General features: G+C 45.0%; 1 protein-coding gene across 3 annotated transcripts in view; it reads left to right on the forward strand.

Moving 5' to 3' along the window:
* Positions 1-27,331, forward strand: part of DTD1 (D-aminoacyl-tRNA deacylase 1) — a 1,203,205-nt gene that overhangs the window by 144,060 nt on the left and 1,031,814 nt on the right. For all 3 annotated transcript variants that reach the window (XM_078648963.1, XM_078648962.1, XM_078648961.1), the window contains exon 3: positions 6,347-6,582. In XM_078648963.1, the coding sequence (XP_078505089.1) occupies positions 6,347-6,582 (236 nt within the window). The remainder of the gene's footprint in view (positions 1-6,346; positions 6,583-27,331) is intronic.

Raw genomic sequence — 27,331 nt, forward strand, 5'->3', positions numbered from 1 at the left:
GTTAGGAGGAATACCTGAGGATGATGGCAATACCCCAGAATTACACACCCCAGATGCACTTAGAACTGACATGGCAGCACACACAAACTTTAAACCTAAATCTGTGTTTTATCCGACCATGCCCCATGACAGTATAGACACTTTTCATGAGGTTGTGACCAAAGAATTGATAAAACAGAAACATAAGAGTGCAAACAGTAGTAAACATAATTTCAACTTAACCAAATCACAAAGAGATTTCATCTTATCACTAGCTAAAGATGATACCATTGTCATTAGGCCCTCGGATAAGGGAGGCAACATAGTGCTCTGGGGGCGGGAAATGTATAGTGCTGAAGCTCAGAAACAATTGAATGATGCCAACTATTATTGCAAAAGTAGCACAGCTGAATACAACCAATGTATCACCAGTACTTGGGAAAATCTTGAGAAATGGCAGAATGAGGGACTTATCACATGGCATGAATACTGCTTTTTGAAAAAAGACTATCCAAAGTTACCTATCCTATACCTTCTTCCAAAGGTCCATAAAGACCCCAGAAGACCACCAGGAAGACCCATAGTGTCCTCAATAGGCAGTGTGAATGAAAATATCTCAAAATACATTGATCATTTTTTACGTGGTTATGTCAACACTCTGCCTTCGCATATTGAGGACACTAAGGATTTTTTGAACAAAATCTCTGCAATTGAGTGGGAGGAAGGGCTCACACTCATGACAATGGATGTGAGCTCACTCTACACTATAATTGATCATGAACAAGGCATAAAAGCGTGCCTACATTTCATGCAAGCAAGAGATTTAGCGTACCTTGATCATACCAACATGATCATGGAGATGCTCAGATTATGTCTAAAAAACAACATTTTTATGTTCAATGGGGACCTTTTTAGACAGGTACGTGGGACCGCCATGGGTTCGAGCTTTGCGCCGAGCCTGGCGAACCTTTTTCTGGGCAAGTGGGAGGAGGAGCTCCACAAAGATCAATCACTCACAGAAGAATTCAGGAAAGTCAGGACCTGGGTCCGGTACATAGATGATCTTTTCATTGTGTGGGACGGACCCGAAGAAGAGGCTCAGAATTTTGTCATGAAACTGAACAGTAACCCTTACAACATTAAACTTACCCTGAATACCAGTACCCAAAGTATTGAGTTTCTGGACACGAAGGTCACAGTACAAGACGGACGTCTAGTGACCCAATTGTACAGAAAAGATACAGCAGGCAATAGCCTACTACATGCCCAGAGCGCCCACCCCGAGAGTCTCAAATGGAGTATCCCCTACGGGGAACTCCTACGAGCCAAACGCAATTGTAGCGAAGAAAACCTCTATGAGCTGGAAAAAAACACGATGCTCAAGAGATTTCGTGAGAGAGGCTACCCAGAATGGGTTCTCAACAAGGCAGTCACTAAAGTCAGTCAAAGAACTAGGGAGAGTACCTTAGAACCCAAAATCCCAGAGACAGAGACAGAACCTATCACAAGGCTTATCACAACCTTCACTGAAGATTCTAGGAATGTAAATAAAGTACTGTTGGCCAATTGGAATATCTTAAAAAGTGATAATGTCATTGGTACCAAAGTTGGTGATCGACCATTAGTCACTTACAGGAAAGGTAAAAGTTTGAGGGACATCCTGGTGAAAGGGGACATTAGCCCCAGAAACAGTGCGAGCCCACATAATCTCAAAGGCTTCTATCCTTGTGGACACTGTCGAGCATGCTCAACCAGTACCATGGTGAAAGAAGTGGAGATACCAGGTGCTCTCAACAAAAAACATAGTATAAGACAGTTCCTCACCTGCAGCAGCAATTATGTTGTATATGTCCTAGAGTGCCCCTGTAAACTCAAGTATGTGGGTAGTACCATCTGTATGGCAAAGAAACGGGTGCAGGAACATTTACGTGCAATCACTAATATTGATAAGAACTATCCCATTGCACGCCATTTCCAGACACATCATCAGTCCAACAATGCTTTATTGAAATACTTTGCTCTGGAACAAGTACACACAAATGGTAGAGGGGGCAATCGTCTCATGGCTTTGCGGAAAAGAGAATCAAGCTGGATAATGCAGCTCGAGACGAGGTATCCCGGGGGACATAACCTTGATGAGGAGCTAGCATCACATTTATACGATACTTGATGAATTGCTAGTCCATGTTGTGAAAAAGTAAATAAGTCTGTTTTACAAGAAATTTGATGATTTAAGATGTACATATGTTTTAACAGCATTTTAATTATTTCCTTTCATTCTGTTTAAATTTCAGGAGGAAAAGGAAGGGGCCTTTTCACAACTCACTTTCGATAAAGATGCACGGCTTCCTACCCTTTTTCTTCACATGACTAAACCTGCTGTAAGGTACAGGAAGGACATGTAGTTAAGGGATGAATTCTGTTTCAATTTTTCAATAATTCTCTGGCCTTATGACACAGTAATGTCTATTGGAGAGAATTTATTTCACAATTTTGGTACAAATCACTAAAATCATCACATAATATGCACTAAGGTAAATTTATTGGGTGTATATCTATTCTGGATATGAAATTTAGAAAAGACATTGGATACCACTGACCGATATATATAGCAGTGTACAAACTAGCGGCAATATAATTTGTTACATATGTCCCTAAGGCACTAGTCCGAATATAGACAGTACTTTTTCTGTTCATGGGAGATGCAATTGATTTTGAATTTAATTTGACAACTGTATTAGGGGCACTAGTCCGAATACAAAACATGGTTTCGTTCACCTTTCTCCAAATGTGAAAGAGAGACAAAGCACTCATGACTGAGCTTTTCATAGTGCCATTGGTTGCGCAAATGATGGATCTAAAATGAACCACATTGTTTAATAATGGTAGTCTGCTGCACAGAATAATCAGAAAAAAATTATGTTATTCAAATGTTTAATGTTATTTAGCAGCATCTATAAGGCTGGGCCAGTATGCATGCAATACAGACACTGGTCGTTTTTTAAGTTCAGGCATGTCAGTCTTTGTTTTCTATGTATGTACCAGTCACTATGACTAGAGAAGTATACATTATATACTCCACTACAAAATGGCCGCCATGTTCACAAGCTTACAGCATGTGGTTATGATTGTCTTTTCTTTGTGTTTACTCACGCAGTCACTTTGAAACTTTATGTATGCACGGTTTGGGAGACAAAGCAATCATCGTGTGATCAAGAGACCGGTGGGTCTCGAAACGCGTAGCGACTTCTGAATAATAAAACTTTGGCGAGTTTTACCCTCTATCTGAGTGCGCATCAAATCCTTTTGTTAGGAATCTGGTCTGTTTACATTACGAACCGGCACAATGGATCCTGCCGGATTATGCGCCACCTGACACGGGAACCATTCAATGAGGATCTTTTCTCTGCATCTGGACAATATATATATATATATATATATATATATATATATATATATATATATATATATATATATATATATATATACACAACGCTCAGCTTTAGAACTTGTTTTCCAAAGAACCGCACTCGTGGAACCAAAGTTATCAGTGCTCACACCATAAGGTATTTAATCACAAAGTTTAACTTTGTGATTAAATACCTTACGGTGTGAGCACTGATAACTTTGGTTCCACGAGTGCGGTTCTTTGGAAAACAAGTTCTAAAGCGGAGCGTTGTGTTATTGCGGTCGCCCATTACCGCATACCGCACCCACCCGCGAGTGCCTTGATTCCCAGTGGGACAGGGAGCGTATATATATATATATATATATATATATATATATATATATATATATATATATATATATATATATATATATATATATATAATTTCTGTATATAATTTTATCACAATTAATGGTATGGATAAATTCCATTTGATAATGTTACATAGTATTAATTTCACATGTTGATCTATTGTAAAAGAAAGTAGGAGAATGGAGGAGAGTTAGACAGGTCCAGAAATTAGGAGATACACTATCAACAGAAGTGGTAATGGTAAGCTGCCTTGTTCCAACTGACAATATTCTCCTTCTCCTTCTCCTCCTTTCCTTTATCGCTGACTGCTGTATTAAAACTTAGATTATACTGTTTATCTAACACAGTGATATCACAATTGTTGCTCTTCTGATTCTAAGTTTCATGGTTGTAAACCCCCCTGACCTCTATCTACTTTTGAGTATTTTACCTCTTTTCCAAACTTCTTTACACACATACAATCATTCTTATGACTATATTTGTGATTTTAGGATGAACCACTACACTTCCTGGCACGTTTCTTAATTTTACTGACAGTCTATTTCGCTTATAAAGCATTTTAGCTAATGTTCTTGCATAGATTTTCAAATCACCATTGATCAATGAGATTGGTCTATAACAGCGATACTCAAAGAATGGCCATGAGGCCGTATGCGGCCCTCCTGATCCTTGCATGTGGCCTTTGATCAACAGCAGAACTGGACTGCTATTCATTTGACTCAGCAAGTGGTAAGAAGTGTGGCGCAGCGTCCCGGACGACTGACTCCTGATCATGGTTGGATCCCCGGCAGTAGATCAGCCCAGCACCATGTGACTCTGGACAATAGCTCGCTTCATCTTCCCGAAAGGCCCCCAGGACCTTGACGCCCTCGTGTAATAGTTCGTGCTTTACAAATACTGGACATTTACATTTAAAAAGATGTTCAATAAACAGGCAGGCTTAAATTTAAAGGCTAATTGAAGTTAAAGAAAAGCAGTAACTAGGTGGTCCTGCACCACTTAACTTTAGGAACGCCTTCACTTTCAAAGCCATTGTAAGCAAAAGTTTAAAAGTATGATAAAGTCTCTCAAAATTCAAATAATGTGTCCATTTCACCTAAGTACATCAGATATCCGTGCATTGAGAAGTATTTTTTAAAGGGATTGTTTTCAGATATGAATTTAGAAGCATTCCCCCCGCCCCCCCCCCCACACACACACACTGACATCGGTGCCAATAGTGAACTAAGAGGCAGGTCAGTCGATATACTTGAACAACATTAAAGTTGGCTGACATCAATGCGGCCCCTATCTCATCACAGACCAAACTTTTGGCCCCTGGGAAAATGTGGTCCTTGAACTGCATCGGGAGGGGTGGGTGATCCCAGTTAAGTGAAGGACAAACTACTTTAGGAGGGAGATACAGCTTTGCAAAGAGGGTTGTCCTATTGACGTTTACGTAGGCATGTTGTTTATTAAGAGGGTGAATATCATTGTAAAGAGGGTGACACACGCTAAGCGGGGGTGAGTTGACTGGTATATTACAATATTTCTGCTTAAACCACCCAAGAGTCAAGAGCTCTTTTTTTGTTAATATTCCCCCAACTTCTCCATGGACTATATCTTCCAAGAATTTTAATTTTTTATTTGTTTGATTTGTTTTTAAAAGTTCTTCGCATACCAATTTACAGCCTCAGGAGGGCACTTTTCTATAGTGCAATTTAATAGCCAGACTCCATTGGGTGAATCTGGTTGTATGAGGGGTTTATTCATTAATATTGTTTTAGTGGTAAGTAGTGTGGAAGGGAGACAATTGTTTACTCTCTATATCAGCACACAATGATTCAAAGCATATTTTCAGTGCTTCTAATTGAAAACAAGTTAATTGTCCTTAAGTTGTGCAAAGTAATTCCTTTCAACTGTGCATTCATTGATAGAATTCTCTGTATTCGATGTATGTGTATATACAAATTTAAAAAAATGAAGAATATTGCAACTTTTACAACTTACAATGTACATTTCACTCCTGTGGTTCAGTACGAGCTGCTCAGAAACGGTGGGGGAGATACTAGGGCCATAATTAATAATTCTGGCCAATATTTCATCACCGGTTTTCTGCAATTACGCAAGTCAGTCCCTTTAAATGCCTTTTCTGCTCTCGTGATAAATGTGGGCGTACAGACCTCACCATGTTCCTGTGCGGGTGTTGCAAGGGTTTAAGAGGGTGCTGGGATGAGCCTCTCTTCTGCTCTTGGTGGATGGTAGTCTATGGGCCCAGTATCCTCACACTTGGTAATTTCAAGTACGAAAGCGGTGGTCCCCATGGAATTTGAGGGGGAACTTTATTGCTGGGAAATAATGACATATTTTATCAACCATACTTGATGAAAGAGGTATGTTTGAAATTGATTAAGTTATCAAGCACATCTCAGTTGAATTAAATACAACTTTGGACTAAAACGTCTTAAACTTAGACTCCTGATATTGGTTTATCATGTTTTTTTTGTGCTGGTACCACTATTCACTGACTTGTTTGTTTGACATTTTCACTCCTGTAGCACTCAGACCATTGTCTTTTATTCCATTTTAAAAGCATTTTGAAGCTTTTTCCACTAATTTTCTCCACAGGGTTCGGAAAGTTTTAAACCTGCGTTTGTTTGAAGATGAAGGTGGGAAGGCGTGGTGTAAAAGCGTGATGGACAAACAGTTCGAGGTGCTTTGCATTAGCCAGTTTACGCTTCAGTGCATCTTAAAGGGGAATAAGCCAGACTTTCACATGGCAATGCCTTCCGAACATGCTGAGCCTTTCTACAATGACATTGTGGAGCAACTACGGAAAGCCTACAAGCCCGAACTTGTTAAAGGTATGGTAGCCCGGCTACATGACCAGGGCTTAAGTTGTTAACAAAAATGAATAAATAAGCGCAAGTGCCCTAAGTTTTTCTTAAGCTGCCCTGTACCGCTGATGGGATTGCCTTGTCTTGATTCCACGCCCTATGCCTCTTTCTTACACCACTCTACATTTCCTGTCTCTTTATCTGTCTCCTGGATGTTCTCTGCTTTCTCCCTTTGTCATTGTGTTTGCTGTTTTTCTCTCCCCTCCTTCCTTTTCTCTCTTAATCTCAGTCAATGGTTATTGATGAAAAATCAGTGTTGGTGCCCACTTCCTTGAACCACCGGCATAAATGATGCAGTGTACACAAGATCAATACCATCCGGTTACAGAAGATAAGTAATTTAGGAAGTGGTTCCTACAAATTCAACAATGCATATATTTAATACATCAACCGCCTGGGAGCATTTCACAAAACAGCCAGCAAAAATATTTGAAATTGTCCCTTATAATTAGAGTCCTAGGAACTGAAAGCCACACTTAAAAGGTGTCAGTAAGGGAAGAGGAGGTAGGACCATCATGGGGGGGGGGGGGAAAGTGGGACTAATGAACACACAGCAAACTGCAATAAAAATGTTAGTCAGGAGCAAGAAGAGGACTGAGGGTAGAGCAAGATGGCGGACTGAGGATGCCACGGAGCCACGGAGCTCTGCCGAAGGATGTCTTGCCTCCGCCACTGCATCCAGCATTCCACTGAGCTAATGTGAGGTGCAAAAGAAATCAGACGGAAGGGACGAAAAGAAGGAAACAAGGAAGGGAACAAACAAAAACGAAATGAAACTTAAGAAACGGTAACAACGGCACAATACCTTACACGGCAAGGTGAACGAAAAAAAGAGGACAAAAAGCACGTTTAGTACCTGAAGTGCCTGAAGTCTGAAGGCAAAGGAGGGGAGCACGGATGTGGCGATCTCTCGCCAGGAGGTTCGGACGCTTGTTCTTGGCGTCTCGCCTATTCACCGGGAAGCTGGGGGATCGATCTGCAGTCTACTCGCCAGGACTGAAACTGAAACTGGCTGTTGCTCCAGCTCCGCTACTAGCTACATTACCGGCCGCAGTATCGGTTCCTGTTTCGCCACAACTTTGCGGGATGGCACCGAAAACAGCTCCAAGGAATACTCGAGCTGGGAAGAACATCGTGACAGGAGAGGTGAACATTTCAGACACTGGCAATGCAGGAGAGAAAGGTAACGCGGCTGTGGTAGTGGGGAGACCGCTATCACGCACACAGCAGCTCGGAAAGGTAGCGGAGCCATTTGCAGGCAGCTCGGAGAAGGAGAAGGAGGAAGGCAAGTTTACCGGGAGCCAGACACACGAGGCTCCACTAACAGTCAATCAAGAAGTCAACCAGGGAGGAAACACTGCTGCGGTAGAGGATACAACTGTCGCTATCGCTATTGCTACTGTTTCTATGGTTCCCGCTGCTACCACTGCTATTGTTTCAGGTACCTCAGTTATGTCACGCAATACAGAGGCTCCTATTAATGGTACCTTAGATATTTTGGATGCATCCTCACTTCCTGCTGGTGGCTTAGATAACACTGATATCAGTATAGGAGCAGTAACAGGTGATGGTGGAGCTCTGGCAAATCGACAAATGGGCAAGAGCGGGGTATTAGACAGGACCCCCTACAAGATTTGTAAGACACCAGGACCAGATGAGATTGTACAATCAAAGAGAGTGGAGGAGTCGGAGGGAGGAGGTTACAATGCTACAGGCGCTATCACAGCTGATGAGAGAGAGGAAGAGTGCCAGGAAACAGACACTTTTGATGATATTGAGGATATGACAGAATTCTCTACGCTTCCTATTGACAATACTAAACAATCTATGGACAAAAGATGAAAGGAGAAGGCCAAAACTAAAAAAAAGTAAGAAAAAATCACCTGTAGGTCAGAATGTCAAGTCCGGAAAATAGTCCCTTGCGCAAATGGGTACAAGTAAAGGGGGGCATCAAGACAACGGTACTTGTCAGTACTCCAGCGAAAGTTCAATTGGTGTCCTCAGTGGAAGATAGCTCGAAGATGTGGCTCTCGGATGGAGTAAGGCCCACGCATACTATGGAGGGTACTCAAGCAACACAAGGTACTCAGGACGCTCGGAAAGTGACTGCAATTGGGGACGGAGCGATAGGGATAGTTACAACTAGTAGTGAAGAAGCTGCGACACCATCATTAAGCTTGATATCACAACTGTTGAAGGAGCAAAGGCAGGAAGCTCCGCATCACTATACCCAGGTCTTAAAGAATAATAGTAGAGTACAGCAGTCTCTACAGGAGATGGCGAGCAAGCTGGGATGCCTAACTCAAGATATTTCAGAGTTACAACAGAGGGTCGCGGATACTGAGGAACAATCAACTTGTACAGAGGGACTCAGAAAGAAACATGACGACCAGATCACATCGATACAGATTAAATTGGAGGACATGGAAAATCGACAACGTCGGCAAAATGTAAGACTCTTTGGCGTCCCTGAAGGGTCGGAGGGCGCAGATCCGAGGGACTATATGGTGCAGTTGTTTCAAAAGGCCTTCCCCGACCTCTCTGATTGGGATTGGGATTCTCAGTTACAGAGGGTTCATAGATTGCCAATAGCTCAAAGGAACAAAGGCGGGCAATACCCACGACCATTTATGATTTGTTTTGTAAATTTTTTGTTGAGACAGGCAGTTGCAGTTAAAGCTCGACCTAATTCTCCAGTAAAAGCTGGGGATGTTTCATTTTTTGTTAGATCGGATCTAAGCAAAGCCACCATGGATAGACGGTGGAAGTTACGTAAATTTATAGATCCTATATAAGCACTTGGGGCACAGGTATTTCTACAAGAACCTGCGCGCTTAAAGATTCTTAAGGACGGACAAACTTACTTTTTTGTTGAAGAAAAAGAAATCGAGCAGGCAATTGCTAAATGGCAAATTGGGGTTGTAGCGCAAAAGTAATGGGGGCTTTAAAGTATTGGTCTTCTGATGTTTAGAAGTTTTGCATAGGCTATAAAGCGCATTTAGCTTAGGTTTAGTTTGTATCTATGTTTAGCCTGTGTCTGGGTATCTTGCATAAAGGCTATAAGAGAAGTGGATGGTATCAATATATGAAATGTACGCACTATATGCAAGGGAAGTGTAAGGTTGGTTTCTTTGTAGCTGGGATATCTGTCCCTTTTTTTTCTTTTCGCTCTCACTTCTATAGCCTTTTCCTATCTCTCTTTTTCTTTTTCCGCTTTTTTCTTTTTTCCTTTTCATTCTTCCCCTTTCAGAATAGCCATGAAGAGGCTAACTGTGGCTTAATCCAAAATATTATTTTAGAGCTAGAGGAAATTGCTGTTAGTTTTTATGAGGGGGTGAGGATCCGGGCTGAAGCTCTGCAGGAGCTGCTTTACCAACAGCAGCTTGGCAAATGGGGGAATCCTCTTTCATGGGAGAAGGTGGGGGATGGGGGTGTGTGTCGAGTGTGGGGTGGGGGAGAGGGGGGAAAAGGGGTCAAAAATAAAAAATCACACTAGGGCACAAAAGGCTTAAGGTAATTGGTAGGGCATTAGCTTTTTTGGTTAAAGGAAAAGTATTAGGAATTAGTATATTGATTGTGATAGAAGGAGCAAATGAGGTAATAATAAAAGCTAGAAAATTCTATCATAGATAAGTTTAAATGCATGGTCTGGAATGTGGCTGGCCTAAATAGCACAACTAAGCGCAAACTAGTCCGTGAGGAGCTGAGAATGTACCAACCTCAGATAGTAGTCATAACATAAACACATATTGCTTACAAAGATCGCAATTGGTTAAAACATTTGGGGTATGAAATCATCTCATGTACTAGTCAATCAATATCTGGGAAAGGAGTAGCGATTCTAAAAGATAAGAGATTTAATGTTAGAGTGATAAAAACCCAATCGGACCAACGTGGTAGGTGGGTTCTTATACAGTTCGAGATGGGGAAAAAAATGGGTGGTCTGTGCAGTTTATGGCCCCAATGTGGATGACCCTGCTATTTTTGAATATCTTACTGTGGAATTGCTGAATTAGGAGGGTGAAAAACTGATTATGGGCAATTTTAATTGCGTTATAGATTACGGCTTAGATTCTTCTGGGAAAGGCCGGGTTCATAGACTGTGTAAGAGCGAGCTGCCATACTCCAAATGGCAAGGTTGCATTCTGTTAAAGACCTATGGAGAAATAAATTTGTGGCAATACCGGGCTATACATTTTTCTCTGCTCCTCATAAATTGTACTCAAGAATAGATATGGCGTGGGTATCAGAGGGCTTAATCAGAACAACAAAAATGGAAATCTGCCCCCGCGTGACATCAGATCACGATCCTATTATTTTAGTATTCTGGGTTGATACAGTAATGAGGGATACTAGACCGTTCTCTTTTCCGAGATATCTGTTGACAGATGGTGACTATGTAGACAGCATGGCTCGGGAATTGGAAGAATTTTTCAGAATTAATACATTGACAGCATCACCAATAATTCTGTGGGACACCATGAAAGCTTTTGTGCGGGGTATTATACAAAAATATATTTATGCCCAGAATAAGAAACACAAAAATGAAACGGAGTCTCTACTGAGTACTCTACGTAATCTGGAGTCGCAGCTTGTGGAGGCAGTAAATAAAGATCAGATAACCCAGGAGACTTTGTTTCTACCTTTAATTGATGCTAGAGTGCTAGTAAAGAAGACCTTAAGGGATAAAATGGCCGCTAGCTATACTAAATATCGACTTGAAAGATACGAATATGTGGAACATATAGGGCAGGACCTGGCCTACCAGACTGCAGAAGCGAAAGCAAAAACAAGGATAAGCGCTATAAGAGGGAAGTATGGACATCTGTATACCGAATCATCGGCTATTCTAGAGCATTTTCATCTGTTTTACCAGAAACTCTATTTGCTTACATGGGCCCAGAATCAAGAAGAAATTGATGGCTATATTGAGGACAGCTGTATACCAGTATTAGATGTGGACGAAGCGGCTATAGTGGAAAATATAGTGTCAGTGGAGGAGTTGGAATTGGCGATATCAACACTACTAACGGGAAAGGCGGCCGGAGATGACTCACTGCCTTTAGAATTTTACAAATCTTTTAAAAGGATATTGTTGTCGCCTATGAGTAGAGTGATCGAAGCTGTGGCAACTAATGGACAAGTAGCGGAGTCGTGGAACATAACACAAATTGTTTTTTTTTAAAAGAAGGGCAAATCACCAACGGAATGTGACTCATATCGGCCAATTTCTCTTATCAATTCTGATGCCAAGATTTTTTCAAAAATATTGCCTACCCGATTAGCTCCACTTATGCCTCATTTAGTTTCAGATAGACAGCATGGTTTTATTATGGGGAGGGACACTACCGCTCACGGAAAACATGGCTATAGGAGCATTTGATTTCGCAGATAAGGAGGGGATTGAATTTGGGATGCTATTTTTAGACGCTTAAAAGGTGCTCGATCCTGTTAGATGGGATTTTTTATGGGCAGTATTGGCTAAAATCGGCTTTGGTATTCAGTTTCGGTCATGTGTACAGGCTCTATACTGCAACCCGCAGGTCAAGTTATCATATGGGGGAATATGCTCACCTTTATTTAAAATTCTGTGTGGAACGATGCAGGGATGCCCCCTGTCCCCGCTGTTATTCGCTCTCTATATAGAGCCATTTCTATGCACACTAAAAAACTGCATACAGATTAAACCACTAGAAGCTGATATTCTCAAACTTAAGATCACGGCTTACGCGGAGGATATTGCGATCTACGCAATTAATCCAGATGAGTCCGTTATAAGCATTAGGGAAGAAGCTGGAAAATTTGGCAAAGTTGCAGATTACAAACTGAATGCAGACAAAACTCAGGTACTTACAACTGCTGGGTTCCATAATTCTATTAATGGTTCTTGTGCTAATGTGACTTATCTGAGGGTAAAGATAGCTGCGAAAATTAACCAGATCATTGATCTAAACTATGAGCCCCTTCTAAAAGAAACTATTAAAGTGTTAACAATGTTGGCATAGGCTACCTATAGGCCTGCTGGGCAGGTGTAATCTGATAAAAATGAACATTTTACCTAAATTTTATTTTTGTTTTGGTCTATTCCTTTGAAAATCCCTAATGTATTCTTTAAAAAATTTAAAGGTAGTTTTAGTAGGTTTTTTTGGGGTTATAAAAAACCAAGGAGGGTGATCGAGCTGCTTAAAGCTGGATTTGATCAGGGTGGACTCGGCTCTCCAGATTACAAAGTCTACTTCGGGGCTTCTTTTACAGGCCAGTTTCGGAGTTTGATTGGCTTAGAACAGAATGAGTCTGTGTTTGTACTTATGCTAGGAAACCAGAGAGATAAGTTCCTATATGGAATCAGAGATCCAAATTTCTACAAAAGAGTAAAATTTAAGACTATCAAAGATATTATATGTATCTGGCAAGCAATGTCTACTAGGTGTAAGTTATCGACATTTCATAAAAATTATCCAATATGGGGGAATCCCGCTGTTCCTGATGTGTTTCAGGATCGAGTAGGTAAATCTTGGGCGACTTATGGAATAGCTAGTCTGGGCGAATTATATAATGACAGAGGGGTTAAATCATTTGAAGATCTACAGTTAGTTTACAAACTCCCGGATCACTTTCTGTTCAAATATTTGCAGATTAAAGGCTATCTTGCTTCGAATGTGAAAGCAAAGGATATTAAGCAATTAGTTATTTGGGATTGTATCTATGGGGGAAGTCGAAATTCCTTATCGGTTCAATGTACTCTCTCTTACATAGTTTTAGACCAGATGGAAGCAAAAAACTAGCGGAACGCTGGGCTCAAACATTGGGCATAATGGTTACACCCAGAATGACAGGTTTTGTGCAATACTAAGGATTTGGTTCATTCTGTTAGTTTGCAGCTCCAGCAATTACGCATCACCTGTATGCTATATTATACCCCGGCAAGAATAGCTAAAGGGGCCCAGGGAAACAAGAAGGGGGATAAGGTACATTGCCCAAAATGTGGGTTATATGCGGCTAATTTGATACATATGTTTATGGAATGTCCAAAATTAAGGGGATACTGGAATAAAATTGAACAAACACTTTACTCCAAATTAGGATTGGATCAACCACTTACGGAACTCGAAATTATGCTGGGATACAAAGATAATGTTCCAGCTGTAGCACGCTTTTTTACAATCTTGATGGCTGCGGCTAGGCTGGCTATTGCCAGGGTATGGGTCTCTGCTATACCACCTACAATAGAAGATTGGTGGGCGATCATTAGGGATACTTATGATTAGAGGCAGCCCTAGCAAAGGCGAGGGGAACTAGATCATTAACTAAGCTAGAGGCACTTTGGGACCATTGGTTCTGGACGGACTATTGTAGGTAGATTTGTTTAAAAAGTAATAAGATACCTTGCCTAGATTTTTTGTGTGTTCATTACGTTATAATGAGGTTTTCTATTCTGTTCAATGTACCTACATTCTTTTTCATCTTTTTAATTTTGTATATTTTTGTTTAATTGTAATATGATTTATTGTCTATTGCCCAAATTATACTAATTACCAGAATATGTTTATTGTACAAATATGCCCTTTCTGATGATGAATAAACATTTTAAAAAAAAAATGTTAGTCATATTCTATAAGGGGAAGCATGTTTCAGGTTTAATATATTCCAACTAGGGGTTAAACGCGGTAAGTGTTGTTCTCTTGGTTGAATACAAATTTATGATGTCTTCTCACCTTTATCATAGGAATACTGGTTTGTTTAGTAACTGGCCCAAAGATGGGAATCTTCGGGAATCCTCCTGTGAGCTGCATCCTTTGCTAGCTTTCTTGCACCACAGATTATCCTATGATTTGGGATCTATATTTTCCAGTGAGTAGGATAATCCTGAGTGGTGCTAATACATACAAATTCGAGAAATGACGACAGGATATTTGCTTGCCTAAAACTATGACACATTGCATTAGATTGCAGGTTAATAAAAGTCTTCAAACGTTAATGTGGGTGATTTTTAAGAAGGCGTGCCTTGCTTGTATTTTTTTTTGCAAAGAGGAAATTGAGTAGAAATGTCCATTTTTAAATTGTTATTGCAATGTGGGTTGGCTTGGGTTGAGTACCTGGTATTGGTTGAGTACCTGGGTAGCTTTACTAATTTGGTCAGGTGGCACATGTTCTTAAACTAAAACGTTCTAATATTAAATGTGCATTACCAAAACACTGCTGGCATGACTGTTTCAAACCTCTGTATCAAATGTAGGCGAGTTGCAACCCCAATCTTTTTAACCTCTTAAAGTACATTAATTGTGCATGGGGATTTGCAGGTGAAAAAAACAAGAAATGCACATAAGCCAATAGTTTGCTCTTGCCCCATGAGACCTCTGTTATTGCATTCATTCTTCCAGTTTGTCAATTTACCCTCACACTCTAGACGTGACTCTTTTTAATTCTCATGGTAACTTTAAATTCTTAAACCGTAGGTAACAGTGAATTTGATCTGTAATCCATCAATTTAAAAATAAAATAAAATTGGCAGAACGTTTCGGCGGTCTGAAACAGCTGCCATAGCCCGTATTTTTCTCTCTAAATGTCAACTGTAGTATTTCTTCCACACCTGTAATGAATTGCGAACCTTGGAAGAGCAAATCTCAAGATTGCTGCTGTGCCTCGTTACGCCTTCAGCTAAGCTACAATTGGATAGATAGTGACAGGTTTCCATGTGCTTGTTATTTACTTTCATTCTTCACATATTATAATAATTGTATACATCTTACAGGACAGGTCACGTTGCCAGATATGTTCACCATGTGAGTATACATTCTCTGGATACACCCTTCAGAGTTCATTAATCCACTGCCCGACAACTCCTCTCATTCCCTACTGAAGGGGGATTTTGGCCTTTTTATGTATGCTGAAGGTCAAGGCCACAGCCACTGACATTGAAGGAAATTACGTTTAAAGAACCAATTCTCTGTGTGCTTTGTGGCAGCTCCAAAAATTGGACTGAGCAAGATGGGCAAAGCCGTAAATTTGGTGATTTTATTAAAAGAGTCAACCCTAAAAAGCAAGATAACTTTCATGCAAGTGTTAGCAGGAGTCCACAAACTTGAATGGGTCTTCAGTACAGTGTTGCTGTTGACAACAAGAATAGCCCTGCTGCTGTCTTTCTAAGGAGTGATGACCATTCAGGACTAGGCAGGCTTTGTCACATATGTGTTCATTGGATGCAGAGCGACCTGATCAGACATTGGAGCTGTAGGATGGGTCCCTGCAGGAATCCCTTAAAAGTTCTGATATCTTATTCTGCTGTGGCCTCTGTTGATGAAAGGGTGTCAGGGATCGTTATTTTAGCTCACGCAAAGCTCCTTGAATTTTCTAGTCTGGGAACCTAAATGTACTGCAGAGAATTTCTTTTCAAAATGCTGGTCACTGGTTTGCATTGACGCTAGTTTATTCCAGTACAGGAATTCATCAGTATAACTTTTTAAAGTATTTCTTCCTGTAGGACCAAAAGTGTTGCTATTTGATGAATATTTTTCAATATGTCCTTAAGCAACCGTAACTTCTACATCCCTTCTATTTTCCTCCCGCAAATGTCTTTCTTCCCTTTGCATCCTAGTTCCATTTCACCCCAGCTACTGTTTGAGTTAAAGGCATCCTAGTTTTTAACAGTGTATGTAGCAATTCCGTTCAAAACAATGTAGAGACTTTAACGGTGCAATTGTAGCTTCAATTGACGCGTAGTTCATTAAGTAACATGGGTGGCTCTCCTTGTTACTAATTTGTAGAAAACTATACATTTTCCTGAAGCAAAACTGAGGTGAAACGGGTATGTTAGGTCAGTTATGGTTGGCCCGGATAATTACAATAAATTATATATTTATATATATATAATAGGCATCAACATTCCAAAGGTGTGGTATGGGTTTGTTCAAATTAACAGTTTACTGTGTTTAACTGCGCGTCATAACTATCCAATTGTCAAACTTTACTTAATGTTTTACTGCCTTTTCAATCCACTAATTAAGTGTTTACTTCTCATACTTCCCCACCAGCTTTAGTTGAGTTCGCCTTGGCAACTGCCTTTGCAACTCCTTACCTCTGCCTCTCTGTTCTAAATTCTGTGTTGGGCTACCAGTAAGTTACTTCTCCCCTGCGGATTGAGGCACCGTAATGTGATTGGACTTTCCTTCCTGTTATTATTGGTCTAGCACTCCACAAGAGTTAATGTGTATGCAGCTTGCACCTGCCCCTCCCACCCTCTCCGGCAACGTTAATGCTTGCCCTATCCTCCCCCCGCATAGATCTTGCTTGTTTTTGTCTTGTACTCTCCATGCCCTGCTCTTGCTCGAGCTGTCCCGTCTCCGCGTGAGCAACTACCCTGCATTCTGGTACTTTTGGTACCCTCCCCCTGCCAGACCAGTCTGCCCAGCTCCGTCTACGACTGTAACATGAGCCCTGTGCTCCGACTGCAAAGATACACTTCACACCACACAATTACACCTCACACAATTTCACAACTAACAATTCCAGTACAACCCACATAATTCCACTCCACACCACATACATCCACTATACTCCAAACAAAAACACATAGGTAAAAAGACATTGTAATTTACAATGTCAATAGCTGTAACTGTCGCAAATGCGAGACCTATTGCCTTGCAAATGCTTGTTAGATTTGGTAGTTGCCAAAACATTGATTTTTTACAAAAATGAATCCTTAAAAAATTCTTACATATAGGTATGTAAACCGACTTTCAGACATTCCTGTTATGGGCTGTTATGGTGTTATTCACATTTTGATCCCGCTCACCACAGCATACAGTATAGGAGAATAGGGCAGGCCATTTCACCCACTGGCTTCTCTCACTGTGAGTGACAGGAGTTTGCCTATTTACAGGCTACTGTGCTTAGGACTGGAGAGCACATAAAGAAGCTCCCTTACTGTAATCCTGTAAAATCGGCATCTATCGGTTGAATGATCCACACTTTGTGTAATGTTTATGACCATTAATTTCAACTTCTGGATTTTATTGACCGAGTCAGCCACTGATAAAATGAACTCTCCTCTTTTCTCATTAAAAATCTGTTGAAAATGCTCCTAATTTTGGAATGATGGAAAACCCCAGCCAAAAACATGTGGTTTAGGGAACGCGAAGCACGAAACTTTAAATGTACAATTTCCACTGATTTGTACTTCACTAAAAATTTCCTAATGTGTGTACATGCCATGATTTGCACTGTGGTGTGAGTAATACTGATTTTGCCTTACAACACTCTTTAACGTTCTGCCTCCCATACTAGCCTTCATGTCAATTGCAAGCCAGCAGATACAAAAAAAAAATATTTCTGCTAAAAAATTTATCAAAATGTCCATGACTTATTATGAGATTGTGGGGTTTCAGGGGGGGGCTCGAACAGATTCACGCACACGGGTTGTCGGGGTAGAGCAGGTTTTTTTATTTGATAAAGTCTGCGTTTTTGTACAGGCACCCGGTAAAAGGGTAGGGGTTGTTCTGCCTCCTCCGTCGTGGTTCTTCCCCCTCCGGAGCGTCGATCCCAATGCCTCCTGGGAGTTGTAGGCCTTTTTCCCGCCGTCTCGTTGTCCTCGACGTGCCGGTATGGGAAAAAAGAAAAGAAAACCCGTCTCAGTACAAGAGTTCGGTGATATACTTCGTGTGGGGAAAGGGGGTGAGGGGAACACACGTGCCCGCTAATACCCCTGCTCAGTGACGTGATCCCTTGTGCTCATCAAACAACAACAAGGGTGTGTAGAGGAGGTTTCGTGCATTAAGGGGGCTTCCCTCGCCTGATGCCTGCCCACCCTGTGAACTTGGACCGTACCTGGTCGAGCCACACTTCCGTGTTAGTGTGGCTGGGCGATGCGCGTTCCACAGAGCCTCCTTGCTTCTTGCGGTAGCCGCCCTCAGCGTTGTCCACCGGTCCGGTCGTCGCCTTCTCCCCTGGAGTCTCGTCGTAGCTCCGGTCCGCCTCTGCTTCTCTCCCCGTCTTCCTCCGAGGTCGCGCTGGTATTCCCTCGAAGGTCCTCCGGTGTTCCTTTGCTTCCTCCGCTTCCGTGCTACTCTCTCCGTCCTCCTCTTCCTCGCTTCTCAGTCTTTCCTCCGTCCTCCGTTCGTCCTCCTCCTCCGTCCACACCGCTCCGCTGTCTCTCCACTCACGCCACCAGTCTCCTACTCCGCCTCCGGGTGTCTCGCACACCTGGCTTGATTCAGGGATGGGTTTTACCTCTTCGGGGAGGGCGTGCCGCCATTCCGGATCCGCCCCCTTAAAGGTGTAAGCCCGTCGATTCTCCGCCTCGGACCGTCGTCGTACTTCTTCAGGTGTACTCCATGCCTCTGTATGCTGGACGAAAAGGGCAGAAACATTAATAGGCATACCAGGGGGCCCCTCATCCGGGTCCCCCACGTCACACACCTCCCCCCCAGGATTCTCCCGATCGGGGAGAGGGTATCGAGACAGGAAGTCCGCATTGACGTTCTCGGTCCCCTTCTGGTGCCGGACCTGGAACCGGAAGGGCTGCAATGCCAAAAACCACCGCATGACACGGGGGTTGTTCGATTTGTTCCTCGCCATCCACAAAAGAGGGGCATGGTCCGTGTAGAGCAGGAATGAGCGCCCCTCCAAGTAGTAGCGCAGCTTGTCCACTGCCCACCGGATGGCGAGGCACTCCTTCTCTATAGTTGGATATCTGACCTCCCGGGGAAATAATTTCCGGCTGATGTAGAGGACGGGCCGAAGGCCCCCCTCATCTGTGTCCTGGGACAACACAGCCCCTATGCCGAAGTCAGACGCGTCCGTATGTAGGACAAAGGTCTTGTTGAAGTCCGGAGAGGTCAGGATCGGCCCGGTGGTGATAGCCTTCTTTAATGTTTGGAACGCTTTCCACATGGCGGGCGTAGGGTTGTGGAAGTCCGGGCCGGTCCTCGTTTTTCTGAGAGTGTCGGTCAGGGGGGCCGCTACCTCCGAGAACGCAGGTATGAATCGCCGGTAGTAACCTACTAGGCCCAAAAAGGCGCGCATATCCTTCAGGGTTTTGGGGAAAGGGGTGTCGGCGATGGCCCTCACCTTCTCGATTTGCGGCTCAATGACCCCATGGCCCAGAAGGTAACCTAAGTACTTGACCTTATGGTACCCCACTCTGGATTTCCTGGAGTTTACGTGGAGGCCCGCGGAGGCAAGCAGTTGCAGTACCACCTCGAGATGCTGCAGGTGTGTGTCCCATGAGGGACTGAAAATGATAATATCGTCGAGATATGCAGAGCAATAATGATGGTGGCCCCGTAGAACCGTATTCATGAGTCTCTGAAAGGTGGCGGGGGCTCCGTGCAGTCCAAAGGGCAGGACCGTAAATTCGAACAGTCCCTCAGATGTAGCGAAGGCTGTTTTTTTCCTGTCCTCTTCCCGAAGGGGCACCTGCCAATAGCCCTTGGTCAGGTCCAGCGTGCTTATATATTTCGCGTCGCCAAGTTTCTCGATGAGTTCATCGATCCTGGGGATCGGGTATGAATCGAACGCTGACACTTCATTCAAAGCGCGGAAGTCCATACAAAAACGGCTACTGCCGTCCGGTTTGGGCACCATGACAATGGGTGACGACCACTCGCTCCTGGAGGGTCGTATCACGCCTAACCTGAGCATTTCTGCCACCTCTTTGGCTATGGCTTCCCTCTTGGCCGCCGGGATCCTGTAGGGACGCTGCTTTACGATGGTCCCCGCAGGCGTGTCAATCCTGTGTTCGGCCAAGCTAGTTTTTCCGGGAAGGTCGGAGAATATATCTGCGTGTTTCTTCAGTACTAGCCGGAGTCCCTCCTGCTCGTCTTTCAACAACTCCTCGTTGACAACCAAATCATCAATAGTGGTTGAAGATACCGTTTTGGGGGTTGTCACCAGGTGGGCTGCCACTGGTGTTGTCCCTAGCCATTTTTTCAGCAGATTAATGTGGAAAATCTGGGACTTCTTTGCTGTGAGGCGCAGTCGATAGGTCGTCTTGCCTATCTTATCGATTACTTCATAGGGGCCCTGCCATTCGGTGTGGAACTTTTTGGCCGTCGACGGCAGTAGTACCAAGGCCCATTCTCCGACGTTCAGGGTTCTCCATTTTTTTCCTCTGTTATAGTGTGACTGTTGTTGTTTCTGACTTTCTGCCAAGTGGGTGAAAGCGAGTTCCCTGATTTTCCCCAGTTTGTTTCTTAAGTCTGTGCTGTATTCGAGCAGAGCTCTGGTCTCTCCTCCCCGTTCTGTTTCCCACATCTCCTTTGTCATATCCAGCAGGCTCCTGGGTTGTCTCCCATAGAGCATCTCGAATGACGAACACCCAAGACTACTTTGTCTCTGGCCCCTGATCACATATAGGGCAAGGGGTAACAAGGAATCCCAGTCGGTGTGATTCACCTCAACCATTTTCTTTATGACTGTCTTTAAGGTCCGGTTATACCTTTCTACCAACCCGTCTGTTTGCGGGTGGTACACGGAAGTCTTAATCTGGTGCAATCCCAACAGCTGGCACACTTCCTGCATGACTTTGGACATGAACGGGGTCCCTTGGTCCGTGAGGATCTCTTTAGGGAACCCCACTCGAGAAAATAGTTCAAGGAATTTGTCGGCTATGTTTCTGGAGGTGGGGGTTTTTAGGGGAAACGCCTCGGGGAACCTGGTGGCGTAGTCCACAATTACGAAAGCGTACCTGTAGCCTTTTTTTGTGGTTGTTAAGGGTCCTATCAGGTCCATACCCACCCTCTCAAAGGGGGTTCCGATGACCGGAAGGGGTTGCAACGGTACAGCCTGCGGTCGCTGGGTATTCGCCTTTTGGCACAGATCACAGGACTGGCAGTGTTTTTTTATATCGCTATAGATGCCAGGCCAGTAGAAGTTCCGGAGTACATTTTGGGTCGTTTTCTCGCTCCCTATATGTCCAGCCAACAGGTGTGTATGCGCATAGTACATTATCTGCTCCCGAAAACAGGCGGGCACCAACAGTTGTGTTGGCTCGTCTCGAGAGGCCTGTCGGTACAGTAGATCATCCTTGATCAGAAAACGGGGGTAAGAGGGGGAAGGGTTGGTTAGTCCGACATGAGCTTGTTCCCAAGCGTTGAGGAGGGTGTCGTCGTTAGCTTGGGCGAAGCGAAACGACCTATCCCCTTCCCAGGGACCTGTTGACAAGAGGTTCGTCACCCCTTCCTCCTTGCCGCTGTCCTGGCGTAAACGGGCTCTGAACAGGTTCAGGAAGTTGGGGTTGTCGGTACCCAGGATCAGTGTTTCCGGCAGGGCGTCCATCACTCCCACTTTTACGTACATCGTTTCCATACCCTCCAACCCAATGGGGAGGCGTGCTATCGGGTATTCCTTTACATCCCCGTGTACGCATTTTATGAACACACTGGTCTCAGGGAGAAGTTGATGGGGAGTCACATAAGCCCCTTGTATGACAGACTGCTTACACCCGGAATCAAGGAGGGCCCTGACCACCACCCCATTGACCGCAACACTCACGTGAAAGGAGCCGCCCAATTCCGCTGAATAAAGCACCGCCTTGGGTAGATAGTTGACGTCCATCGGTTCTTCCTGGTTCCGTTTATGGGGGCATAGGCGAGCAATGTGGCCCCACTGTCCACAGTCGAAGCACTGCGGACCTCGAAATGGTGTAGGTTCTGCAGCCGATGTTCGCGGAGGGGGAGGGAGCGGTCCCGGCGGAGCCCTTATTCGGCGTTCGGGTTTGGTCGGTCCCTTTGCTGGTCTGTCTGGTTCCACGTTGTGAAGACGAGGTTGGGCTCTGGCATAGGTGGATGCCATCTCCATGGCCTGGGCAGTAGACAAGTTGGAATGTTGGCGTAGCCACCGCTGGGTGCCATAGGGAAGGGCTTCCAGGTATTGCTCCAGGTATATTTTATCCATTATTTGTTCTTTGGAGCTCACGGTTGGGGTCAGCCATTTATCTGCGGCGGTTTTTAGCCTGAAGAATAATGTTTTGGGGTTGTCGCCTGCTTGTCCCCTCTCCTTCCGGAACCGCACCCTATATGCTTCCGAGTCCAAGCCTAGGTGATCTAATATTATCGTCTTGATCTGGGCATATGGAGTGGTGCCTCCACTGTTGGCAACCTGGTAGGCTGCCTGTGCCTCTCCGGTCAATAACGGGGCTAAGAAAAAGGGCCACTTGTCCAAAGGCCATCCACAGGCCAGAGCCACCCTTTCAAAGTTCGTTAGGAAGGCGTCTGGGTCTTCCCCACTTACGTATTTCTGTAGGGATATGCCTGCGGGTGTAGGGGTGGTCCGGATCTCACGAGCGGGGAGACTGGCTGGGTCGCCTGTACCCCTCAGTCCTTCCAGTTTCTGTACCACGGTGCTCCGAAACGTGTCTCTGTCCATTTGGGCGGCGGCGAGTTGCTGCTCAACCGCCCACGCCAATTGTTCTTGGCCCTTCACGAGGGCCTGCAGGATCGCGTCCATCGTTGTGTCCTCGATGTCTACTTCTGGCTGAGTGCCCGCATTCTCCACCACTTGTGGGGTTTCAGGGGGGGGCTCGAACAGATTCACGCACACGGGTTGTCGGGGTAGAGCAGGTTTTTTTATTTGATAAAGTCTGCGTTTTTGTACAGGCACCCGGTAAAAGGGTAGGGGTTGTTCTGCCTCCTCCGTCGTGGTTCTTCCCCCTCCGGAGCGTCGATCCCAATGCCTCCTGGGAGTTGTAGGCCTTTTTCCCGCCGTCTCGTTGTCCTCGACGTGCCGGTATGGGAAAAAAGAAAAGAAAACCCGTCTCAGTACAAGAGTTCGGTGATATACTTCGTGTCGGGAAAGGGGGTGAGGGGAACACACGTGCCCGCTAATACCCCTGCTCAGTGACGTGATCCCTTGTGCTCATCAAACAACAACAAGGGTGTGTAGAGGAGGTTTCGTGCATTAAGGGGGCTTCCCTCGCCTGATGCCTGCCCACCCTGTGAACTTGGACCGTACCTGGTCGAGCCACACTTCCGTGTTAGTGTGGCTGGGCGATGCGCGTTCCACAGAGCCTCCTTGCTTCTTGCGGTAGCCGCCCTCAGCGTTGTCCACCGGTCCGGTCGTCGCCTTCTCCCCTGGAGTCTCGTCGTAGCTCCGGTCCGCCTCTGCTTCTCTCCCCGTCTTCCTCCGAGGTCGCGCTGGTATTCCCTCGAAGGTCCTCCGGTGTTCCTCTGCTTCCTCCGCTTCCGTGCTACTCTCTCCGTCCTCCTCTTCCTCGCTTCTCAGTCTTTCCTCCGTCCTCCGTTCGTCCTCCTCCTCCGTCCACACCGCTCCGCTGTCTCTCCACTCACGCCACCAGTCTCCTGCTCCGCCTCCGGGTGTCTCGCACACCTGGCTTGATTCAGGGATGGGTTTTACCTCTTCGGGGAGGGCGTGCCGCCATTCCGGATCCGCCCCCTTAAAGGTGTAAGCCCGTCGATTCTCCGCCTCGGACCGTCGTCGTACTTCTTCAGGTGTACTCCATGCCTCTGTATGCTGGACGAAAAGGGCAGAAACATTAATAGGCATACCAGGGGGCCCCTCATCCGGGTCCCCCACGTCACAGAGATAAACCTTCTTTTGGACTTTTTGGAGACAATTGAGAGACGTATATTGTGCTCCTCTCAATGCTGTTGTTACCACCTGTCTAATTCCAACAAAATATTATGCATTTACAACTGCATTCAAAAGATACAAATCATTTCTCACAAATGTAATTATAGCTTCACTGGGTGCCACTGTGGTGGTGACTTGGCAGACACTGCACCGATAGAGGTGTGAGGGAAGTGGGGTACATCTCAACCTTCACAATTCCTTCATGGCTTGATGGACTTATACTGGTAAACCAGCCTACAGTGTAATATGAAAAGCGAGCCACCCTTTCTTCTTTTCTCTCTCTTTCTCAGTCTGACACTTGCATTCTTGATCCCTCCCTATTCAGACTCATCTCTTTCATCTCTCAAAGTCTCAATTCTCTGTCCTCATCCCGTCTCTTACACCTTTTCTCTCTACCATTATACGTCTCACTGTCTCTCTCACTCACACACAATTGCTTGCTGCATTTCTCTTAAAACGCTTCTTTCTCTGCCCTCGCTGTTTCCTCTTTCTAACTCTAATTTTCATTTCTCTGTTTCTTATTTCTTCCAGTCTTCCCCTCTCCTAATTCATCGCCTTTCATAATCTTACTTTCTCTTTACATTTTTGTACCTTTCCTTTTTCTCTCACTGACTGTACTTATTTGTCACTGACGCACAAGATATATCTGTCTCTAGCGGTTATGGACATTAATATAGCTGCAGAGAAGGTAAACGAGAGTACCCACGTAAGTTCTTTAAGTTTAAGGTATGGGGATTCTGGATGAAAGGCTAAACCCTGGACCTGGTAGATGACGAGACTTCGACCTAGCATATAAAGGACTCATGTTTATTCCTAGGTGCCATTTCTATTCCTATATTATGCTGTGGTGAAGCTGGCCTGTGAAATGTTGCTTCATGATAAGTCTGTTTATGCTGAATATGTGCTGCTGCTCTCCCCATGTGGTTGCATCATTGTTGTGGGGTCGAGTTTGCACTCCTTTTTGTTTGCATGTAAAAAACAAAATAAAAATACTTTAGGTTTAACTCTTTTTATTTGAAATCTGCACCTGGAAGGCAAGTCATTCAGCGTAGACAGTTCAACATCATCAGCAATAATATACATGAGAAGGGTAAGGATAGGGCATGAGGAAATCATTATAACAGTCCAGTACCCATCAGATCTGTTGCTGCGTTGATCTACAAGGAGGAGTGCATCGTGCCTGCCCCCCCCAACTTCCCCAGCCTCCCTCCCCGCACCTCCCCGTCCAGTGCTCGAGTCGTTCTCCTCCTGTTTCGCCTCGTCAGGCCTCAGTTCGGAGTCTCCCCTTTTCCCCAGTGTTAGGCCTCGCCCTCTGGTCCCGTGAGTCGTAACAAGCGGAGATACCGTGGGCATGTAAGTTCTCTAAATTCGGTGACCAGTAAAGTGCGAAATGGTTGCCATAGCTCGTCAAATTGATCTTTTTCTCCGGCTAGTGTAAGGGACATCTTCTCCATCCCCAACACCCCCCATAGTCGATGAAGCCAACCTGTAGTGGAGGGGATTGTAGCAGTGCGCCAGTGTGTCAAGATGTTTTGGATCGCTGAGCCTAGGGCGATAGCCATTTGGCGTCCTCTTCGTGAGCGTAGGGGGTATGTTAATGGGTTAGGGAGCCCAAGTATGATGTAGGCAGGAAAGCGGGGCAGCTCGGTGTGGAAATGTGTATCTACGTCGTCAATCACTTGCGTCCAGTATGGTTGTATCAGGGGGCATTCCCACAAGATGTGCAGTAATGTGCCCAAGTGACCACAACCCCTCCAGCAATTCTTGTCTTTGCTGTTGTCCATTTCACTTACACGTTCTGGCGTGTAGTACCAGTATGTGGTCACCTTAGTCAGGGTTTCAGTAAGTCCTGAGTGGTATGCTGAGTGTCGTGCTCTGTAGGATATTTGGCTCCATTCTTTGTGGCTCAGGGTCCTACCTAGTTCCCTCTCCCAACATTCCCTTCCTGGATTGTAAAGATGGGTTGATTGTGGTTGGAGGAATTTGTAAAGGTCAGATATGAGTTTGGTGTCTGAAGTGCGAGTCAGTAGCCATCTCTCGTATGGCCGGAAGTGTCGATCGGCTGTCTCCCTCACCTGTGGCTGTAGAGCCCAATGGCGAACCTGAAGGTATCGCATGCGTTCCGTTTCGGGGAAGTTGAATTCTTGTCGGAAGAGGGGGAAGGGGAGCACGCCATCTGGGCCATAGATGTGACAGAGACAGTGGCATCCCGCCGACCGCCAGTGGGTGTAAGCCCCTCTGGCCATACCCGGAGTGAAGTCTGGGTTGTCGACCAGGGGTGTAAGCGATGAGGGAAAGGTAGTGAGATCGTGTGTCACGTTAGTGGCATCCCACGCTTGCAGCGGGACCCGTGTGACGAATGATGCGTAGAGATTAACCGGCCGGGCTGCTTTGCTAAGAAATGGGATTTCCTGAAGTGGACGTCCCGCTATTGCTTGATCCTGGAATAACCAGGGTTTTTCGGACTCCCACCTGCTCCATTCAACCAAATAGCGTAGTTGCGCCGCCTGGAAATACTTGCGTAGGTCCGGTATTCCTAACCCCCCCTCCTCAGGGGCAAGCGTGGTCAAGGCCATTCGCATCCTCGGCTTCCGGCCCTGCCAAATAAAGCGGGCAAGATCAGCCTGCATTTGCCGGAGCCATCCCACAGGCGGCTGGAGTGGTAATGCCCGGAAGAGGTACAGGATTTGGGGTAGAATCGTCATTTTGACCGCCGCAATTCTGCCCACCCACGAGAGGGGAAGGCTTTTCCAGCGGCCCAGTTCTTCGCGCACTTTCTGTCGGAGCGTGGCGTAATTAACCGCTGTCATTGCAGGGAGCGTGGAGGTCAACTGGATCCCTAGATAGGGCACCGCATCTGACGCCCATTGAAGGGGAAGGGTGGTCTGCAAGTATTCCCTGGTGGTGGGTTTCAGGGAAAGGTCAAGGGCCAACGACTTATCTGCATTCATTTTGAAGCCGGCCACTGCCGCAAAGTCCTCCAATTCCGTCATGCTCGCGGGGAGGGCCGTCCGCGGGTTGTCCAGTGTGAGCAAGACATCGTCCGCGTATAGGCTAATGGTATGTGTGTAGCCACCGAATTTTATCCCTGTCACCATGTTATTTTGACGTATCCTCTGGGCTAGTGGCT

The sequence above is a fragment of the Lissotriton helveticus genome, chromosome 6 (assembly GCF_964261635.1).
Source record: "Lissotriton helveticus chromosome 6, aLisHel1.1, whole genome shotgun sequence".
In the NCBI taxonomy this organism is placed as follows: Eukaryota; Metazoa; Chordata; class Amphibia; order Caudata; family Salamandridae; genus Lissotriton; species Lissotriton helveticus.